Here is an 8633-nt window from a genome sequence, read left to right as displayed (position 1 = left end):
TGAACCAAGACCAACCTTTTTTTGTATTAAATGTGATATAGTTAGATAGAAAAATCAGTGTCTTACTGGCACCGTTTACAGTTTAAAAACCCATCCTTTTATTGAGAAGGTCCATCCTGAATTTTTCTGTGTTAAGAGCTACTTGAATTTGTATGTATTTTTCTATGTGAAAACATACGTACTCTTCATTCTTATTCCAGTGTTCACAGTGGTTTATGTACATTTCTTCCCATGGTGTTCAGTGAGTTAGAACTTGCTCAAAGATTGCACATTACATGAGTGTGAAAAGTGAACACTCGTGGCCAGAGCAGGAAAGATTACATGTTGTCATGGCACTGAAGAGAAGAGGTTTGGCTTGGAGAGCAATAATTCTTATTATCCTTCTTGAATTAGTGAAGCAGCTATTTCCTTGGGATAAATTGTCCACCCACCTTCTCCATGAACAAGCTGAGGAGGCTTAATTTCCATTTTCATATTTATGAACCTCTCCACATCTGCTTTTTTTTTTTTAATCATGAAAATTAATGGAGTTGTTAAAAATCTGGGAGGAAAAAATCATAAGTAAACTTTATTTTTCCTGGCTTCAACTTTTGACAAGAGAAAGTTTAAATGTAGTGCAGGTAAGACCCAAGTACTACAGTCTTATGATAAGGCAATTTCATATTTCTGTTAAAGTATCCAACAAATATTTAAGCACTGGCTTTCCCAGCAGGAAAAAGTACTAGTTTCCAATATAAAAAAATAGATTTTTGTTTACTTTGGGTAAAGCAACTAATTTCTGTGTAAAAGCAATAGTTGAAATATGATGTCATTGTGTTTGGAATGTTGTGAGCAAATAAAAAAACATGTTGAAACTATTGTAAGCCTTGATGTTAATACTTCTGCTCTCTTCCCATCCTCCCATCTCTTATTGAAGTCATTTATGTTGCTGCAACATAAATGAAACATGGTTATTTAATCCTTTAACCATGTTTTTATAGAGTAAATCAGAATACACAGAATTCTTTTTTTGTGACTTTAACTCATCTGCTAACTACCTGTTTAAGAAATTATTGGAGAAGAACAATTTGGGCTTCCTGGCTCTTCTGCTGCCATTCCTTGTTTTACCAACATTCACATCATGGGGGTGCCAGAAGGAGAAGAGAGAGAGCAAGAAATTGAAAAACTGCTTGAAAAAAATGATAGAAAACTTCCCTAACTGGTGAAGGAAATAGATGTACAAGTCCAGGAAGCACACAGGTTCCCAAACAAGATGAACCCAAAGAGGCCCACACCAAGACACATCATAATTAAAATGCCAAGGGTTAAAGACAAAGAGAGAATCTTAAAACCAGCAAGATAAAAGTGGTTAGTTACCTCCATGGGAGCTCCCATAAGACTGTCAGCTGATTTCTCAACAGAAATTTTGTAGACCAGAAGAGATTGGCAAGAAATATTCAAAATGTTGAAAATCAAGGTTACTCTGCCTAGAAAAGCTATCATTTAGAATCAAAGGACAGATAAAAAGCTTCCCAGACAAGAACAAGCTAAAGGAGTTGGCTCTCATACTTCTTTTAATCTCGTTTATTCTTTCCCTACTTCTTTTGCATTCAGTGTGTAGGCATGAAAAAGGTTACTACAGGTTTTAATGACAAACTTGGCTTTGCTGGGAAGAGGCCCTGAAGATTCATTTTTGCCTGAGTCTGCTGCTCTGTCTAACCAAAGTTACCTCATAGCTCTAAAATTCTGTGATTCTAGGAAAGATTCCATGATCCTAATAACAACAATGCCCAAATGGATATAATGTCTTACGTAGAACTTGTTATAGATGTCATAAAACATAGACAAATTTTTAAAACTCTACTAATAACAAGGTAAGTGTGTGCCTCTTGATTCTATAGACCTTCGTATGGAATGTTGCTCTACACAAATATTGTAGGGAACTTCAACTCTTACATGCACTATAGCCCCAAAAAGACAAACTTTAAAAGGTATTAGCAATACTTTATTGAATATATTCACTGACAACTGGGTTAGTATATAAAAAGAAAACAGTAATATTTTCTTTTATAACTGCTCATTTTTAAGTATTTATAAATATAAAGGACACTTCACTCAATGTTCCTTTTTCATCAGTTTGAATTATAATTAAGATGTTCAAGTTTCTCATATTCAATCATAAACCACCTCCCTTCTCCATGCACACGCGCGCACACACACACACACACACACAATGGTAAATCAAATGCAGTAACTTATCTGGACATTACATTTGCCAGAGTGAGTCCTGAATGTCTTAATTTCCCCTCCTTAAAACAGAATAAAAGTCACAAGAAATAAAAGGTATTAGTTTTCAACTGGGTGGGGGGAGGGAGAATAGTTGACAATTTTCTACTCTACCAGAATTCCTTTATCTTTTTAGGCTGAAATAATGGGAATAGTTTTTTGCTTGTTTTTTAATCATCCAGTTGGCAAAGGCTCCCACTGGTATGTCCCAGCCTTTTCCTGAAGACGCTCATGTGGCGCCGTCCGCGTGCTGTCCTGACTTCATCAACTCTCGTTTCAGCTTCTCAAAGCACACATACATAATGACGTTCCAGGATGCCAGTCGCAAGAAGGAAGGTAGTAACCTGGAAAAGTGCATGTCACTGGTGTGTTAGTTTGCTTGACATTCTCAAAGCTATTATATAATACAGGCAGCTTTTGCTTTTCATGTTGCCACTCTTCTCAAATGAAGATGCTTAAAAGTACCTGTTCTTTATCTGCTGCCTAAAATAAAGTGTCATCTATTTTTTTCACCTATACTGCTCCAAAACAGCTATATAAATACATTCCCACCAAACCAAAGCTTGTCTCCTCCTTTTTCATGGCCTTTCCTTCTTTTCAGAGGAGAGGGGAAGTTTTTGTTTTGTTATTAGGAAACGATTAAAAAATGAAGTGAGAGGAGGAAGCAAAGACCATTTGCTAGAGTCGAGAAATTAGTGCTGTGTAGATTTTGGCAATTCTTATCCTTAGAGAGACTGCCCCATGTCTAGGGGGGTTCTTTGGCTTTTCTTTTTTGGTTGCTCTTTTTTAAGAATTCTGCCAAACTGTGCAGAACAAATCATTGATTTTGAATGCCTGTTTGCAGCAATGAAATATTGAAAGAGAAGATGTCATCAGTTAAATCTGCCTTGAATAAATTTTTTAAAAAGTGTGGCTTAGTGGTTGAGCATTGACCTATGAACCAGAAGGTCATGGGGTTTGATTCCTGGTCAGAACACATGCCCAGGTTGCAGGTTTTGATCCCTAGTAAGATGTGCAGGGCGCAGCCAAACAATGATTCTCTTTCATCATTGATGTTACTCACTCTCTCTCCCTTCCTCTCTGAAATCAATAAAAAAAAAAAAAACCCAAACAAAGAGAATATTTTTTTAAGTGATCTGGCCTACAGATATCATCCCCAAAGATTTTTGGAGAGGTCTCTTAATATATTTCTCCTGACTCTTGGATGTGTGTATATGTGTTTTAATTAAGGTATAAAGTATGCCTAACAAATTTACCATGTTAACCATTTTTAAGTGTATGATTCAGTAGCATTAAATACATTCACTTTGTATGCAACCATCATCATTATCCATCTCCACAACTTTTTTGTCAACCCAAACAGAAACTCTGAACCCATTGAAAAGTAGCTCATTGCCCTGACCAGTGTGGCTCAGTTGGAGCATCATCCTGTGCACCAAAGGTTCGCAAGCTCCATTCCAGGCCAGGGCACATACCTAGGCTGTGGGTTCAATCCCCAGTGAAGGAGCATATGAGAGGAAACCATTCTCGGGTGAGGACAAAAAAAAAAAAATAGCTCCCCACTCTATATTCCTCTCAGCTCCAGGTAACTATATTCCACTTTCTGTCTCTATAAATTTGACTACTGTAGGTACCTCAGATAAGTAGAATAATATAATATTTGTCTTTCTGTGTCTAACTCATTTTATTTAGCATTACATTTTCAGGATTCATCCTTGTTGTAATATATAGTCCCCAAAAGGTTTTAAATTTGAAAAAAATTATTGTTTAATGGCTGATGTGAATAACTGGCATATCCATTTAAAGTTAATTTTATAATGTATTTCATTTGTATTAATGTATCATAAACGGTACGGTGAAGTGGAACTTTTTGTATAGTGTGTATAGTGAATTTATGTTTATCTTATTCGGTTCAAGACATTGCCTTACAATATTTAAGGGTTATAGAATTTTGTTATTTTACCACTGGTATAATCCTTATTGAATATATCCATAATTAGTTGATAATATATTTTTCTTAGGAAGGTCATTTCCAATATAATATAATATTGCTTTATGGAAATGTGACCCACTGTACAATACATTTCTATGTGAGTGTTTTGCATCACTTTTCTAGATCAATGACAGTGATTTTTCTCTAGTTTTGCTTTAATACAATCTAAGCCACAGTCCATTAAATTGAAAAAAGCAAATACTGTTTTCTCAAAGTCCTCTATTATGCTTTTCCTTTGCTTTGTAGTTCTTCCCAGAGAAGGCAAAATACTGTCTATACATTTCTAATAGATTGGGACCAATTACTTATGTTGAATAAGCCTCTGATCAAGGTTGAGAAAATTAATTTTAATTTTCCTGCACGGTGGAATTGGTAGATGAGAGAAGTCTATGGCAAGGAAAAGGAAACACTAATTATACTGCATAGTAGCCTATGTCTGCTCAGCTACATCAATTGTTTAGCGGAGACAGTGTTCCGAAGTGCGCAGATAGCCTAAGCACATCATTATAGATACGGAAGATCATAACCTACCCTTTGAAAAAAGCTGATGGTCCTTCCTTAATGAACATTGTCATTGCGCAGTTGTGCGCACTCTTGTACTGTCCTGGTGTGGAATTTACAAATCTGGTTTTCACTACATCCATTGGCGAAGACAGGAGCGTTGCACAAAACCCAGCGAAAACAGCCGACATAAAGTGGCAGGGTAGGTCATCTGAAATGGATCAATGGGACAGGTCAACATCAGACTTTTGGGAGTGGCTGCTAGTGTTTAGTTATCAGATCACTGTAAACCTGGAAGTCAACACAGGACGCCTTGGAAATAAATACAATAAAGAAGATTATACTTATAATGGAAAACGGTGGCAAATAGTACATGCATAGCATAGTGGATTGTGTTTTAGGAAAATATCCTGTCAGTTTTCTCTGTACCTTTAGGGTCTGGTATAATGCCTGGTACACAGGCATCAGATACTTGTTTATTAAAGTCATTGTCCAAGGAGAATCTCAATGTCTTGAGAACCTGTTAGAATATTAACTTTAGGAACCTATTTGATGGCTCTACATTTGGATGAAACTGCTGATGAACTCATGTAACTAGCTCATTTGGATACAGTGCAGAATGAACTCACTGCCCAAGTCCTGCTATATAAAGAATAAGATGCTAACAAAAGTCCCATTTGTATTAAATGAGAGTAATGACATAAGAATATAGTTGCATTTTGGTTTCATTGCAAAAATTTGTTGCAATGAAACTTTTAAAACTTAGGGCTTTAGTCTTTTTCTGCTCCTCAAAAGTTATATATATATGTGTGTTCAAAAGTACTTCAAACTATTACAATTAAGGGATTCAGTAGAATGTGGCAAGAGAAGCTCCAAGTTGAAATTGTAAATGTGCAGTCCTGTTTGTTATGTCACATGGGAGGTTACCTGCAAGGATTTCATTTTTCACAAGGGTGTCCTTCATTATGTCATACGCTACTAGCTCTGTACAATTGATGGTGACATTTCTTGCCAAATTAGGAGTAGTTCCTGAGGAGATGAAAAAGAAAATGTTTAATAGCTCCCTTATATGATAAGGTGCTAATTGGATATGTTTGTTTTAATGATTTTAAAAATCCACCTTGGAATTAGTTACCTTTCCAAAGGCCCGACAAGCCTTCAGTTGTTACTATAATTCTGTAAGCATTGTAAGTCCCAGTGTAGCGAGGTTTCGGACCATAGAGATGGCTCTGCGCCTGAAGTCTGACCTTCGCGACCTCTGTGGGTTGGCCAATGAACACAGACACTCCTCCAGTCGTCAGCCCAGCTAAGATCTTGCCTCCTAAACTAGCTGTTGAAATCCACAAGGAAGAAAAAAAAATCAAGCAAAATGAAAAAACCATCAAGACCCAAAATGCAACTACATGTCTTTTTAATTTTAGTGGTTAGTATTGTATCTTTATATCTTTTCTACTTCCCTAATACCTATGCATGTGTGGCTCATGCACTACATACATGCTAAATCATAGTGGGGCAAGAAGACTTCAAAGCTGAAATTCTTTTAAAAAATGAGGATTTTCAAGAAAAAAGAAAACATAATGCCTATTTAAACAGTGGCTTAGTTGTTTCCTATATTTAGTTGTGTTTTTTTTTTCAGGCTTTTCCTAACTGGGGGGAGGCACTGGTTCAGATACTGAGGTTTGCTTGCCAGTTTGTTCTGAAGACCCCTACCCTGCGGGGAACAGCTCTGAACAGAGCTGGGCACAGCGCAGGTCTGGCTGTGGGCCCAGGAATGCTGGTCGCTTACTTTCTCTGCCCTCGGTGAAGTACTCCCGGGCGGTGTCATAGAGCCCGATCCTGAGAGAGGCAGAGCTGATTTGTCTCTGCAGGCCAGCAGGCAGTCCGTTGTAGAGCTTTAGTGGCCCTTCCGTTTTTGCCACAGTGATGACTGTTCTCAGGACGCCTTTATACTTAGGGGCACCGGAGTTCGGGCATTCACCTTGAATCTGGGAATGAGAAAGGAAGGGTCAAAGGGAAGGTAGATTGAACAGGGGATCCTACCCGGTGAGGAAATGGCAAAGGCTGGTAGCAGGCTGTCCTCTGTGGAGAGACCTTAAGCCAAGACTCTCCAGTGTTCCTATTTGCAATTCCTTTTCCCTTCCCAGCAACAGCTCCCCTAGCTATCCATCTGTCTGTCTGTCTTTCTATTTCTCTGTTTCTCTAACAGCTCCCACTATATACTTATGGAGCAAGACCCGCTACAAGGTACTTTTGAACATTCCCCCTTCCCCATCCTCACCCCCCCCCCCCCCCCATGAACGCTCCAGAAGGCAGGCTGGGAAGATGCCCCATTGAATCAAAAATGGAAGAAGACCCCTGCCATGTGGCTCAGTGTTGAGCGTCCACCTATGAACCAGGTCACGGTTGGATTCCTAGTCAGGACACCTGCCCGGGTTGAGGGCTGGCTCCCCAGTGTGGGGCGTGCAGGAGGCAGCTCATCAATGATTCTCCCTCATCACTGATGTTTCTCTCTCTCTACCTCTCCCTTCCTCTCTGAAATATATGAAAGGATGGAAGAAGAAAGAGCTTGGCTTGCCTACTCCAGAGGGCTGACATGCTTCGCTCTGAGAACACGTAGTGCCCCCCTAACATTTGGGGTTAGTCAGTGGTTCTCAACCTTCCTAATGCCGCGACCCTTTAATACAGTTCCTCATGTTGTGGTGACCCCCAACCATAAAATTTTCGTTGCTACTTCATAACTGTAATGTTGCTACTGTTATGAATCGTAATGTAAATATCTGATATGCAGGATGTATTTAGGCCACCCCTGTGAAAGGGTCGTTCGACCCCCAAAGGGGTCGCGACCCACAGGTTGAGAACCGCTGGGTTAGATAATAATCATTCTCCGTGGCCCTTGTGATTTTGCAGTTAATCTTGGAAAAGTTCCGGTTTCCCACCCTAATGCACCCAGTCCTGTGACAAGGCCAAACTGGTGTGGAAGGTGGCCACCTGCCCTACCTCCCTTTGCTCAGGTAAATCCACGCCGGAGTCAGATCTCCCTGCCTGAGATGCACCCTCTCCCCATCTCGCTCCCTACCTGTTGCCGGACTTTGGCGGTGTCCAGCGGGAAGGTGATCACATCCGCCACACAGGCCGCCAATCCGGCTGAGAAGATCTTGACCCCCATGGTGGGATGCGCCTCGGCGGCTGTCGCGCCCTCCATCCTCGCTCAGATTGCGGAGCGAGGCGCTGGCGCCGAGGAGAAGGCTGCCGTCCGTCCGGAAGGTGGAAGTTCAGTTCTCTCTGCCCCTTTCCTCCCGTCCGCTCGGGCAGCAACGCGCTCTCGCCCTGGGGAGCCGGGCGGCTGGCAGCCTGGTGGTCCCGGCGGGCACAGCGGGGAGGAGGAGCGCAGGAGTGGGGCCGGGTCGGGCAGTGCCTCCCTCCCCACCTTCCTCCCAGGAACACCCACTGCGCCCGGGCTGGCAGCCGCGCGCCCTGCCCTCGGTGGGGGACTTATGTAGCCGCAGCTCCGGGCTGAGCCACGCCAGATCTCGAAAGACCCGGGCTTGGGACCTGCGGGGCGGGCCCTGGGGCGCTGAGACCCTCCCACCCGCGTGCACGGTCGGCTTCTGGGGAGCCTCCCTTCACCCAGAGAGCACCCCGAGCGCACCTGGTGGTCTGCGCCCCGCGCGCGGCTCTTGAGTAAGGCGCACCGGTAGCTGGCACCCTCCGTGGCTTCTGTCACCCTTTGACTGCGCCCCAGGGCTGGGCAGGGAGCAGCTGCCTCCCCCCACCCCTGGAATAAACTTAATCTCAGTGATTCTGGTACAAGGTCCTGAGGATCTGGGGCTGTGCGAGGCAAGAGGGAGACCCCAGGACCTTTGCAGGCACTATC

The 8633-nt window shown here is 41.9% G+C and overlaps 1 protein-coding gene across 1 annotated transcript; it reads right to left on the bottom strand.

Annotated features, from left to right (window-relative positions):
* Positions 1-2494: 2494 nt before the first annotated feature.
* On the bottom strand, positions 2495-7961 carry UCP1 (uncoupling protein 1; the record flags this gene model as incomplete). The annotated part of the gene is made up of 6 exons (XM_081092682.1): positions 2495-2609; positions 4790-4970; positions 5687-5788; positions 5895-6089; positions 6546-6744; positions 7836-7961. The coding sequence occupies 6 exons, from the start codon at positions 7959-7961 to the stop codon at positions 2495-2497; spliced, it is 918 nt and encodes a 305-aa protein (XP_080948808.1).
* Between the last annotated feature and the right edge of the window lie 672 nt (positions 7962-8633).

Source organism: Myotis nattereri (assembly GCF_964212035.1).
Source record: "Myotis nattereri genome assembly, chromosome: 5".
Lineage (NCBI taxonomy): Eukaryota > Metazoa > Chordata > Mammalia > Chiroptera > Vespertilionidae > Myotis > Myotis nattereri.
This window is presented reverse-complemented; position numbering and strand designations above follow the sequence as displayed.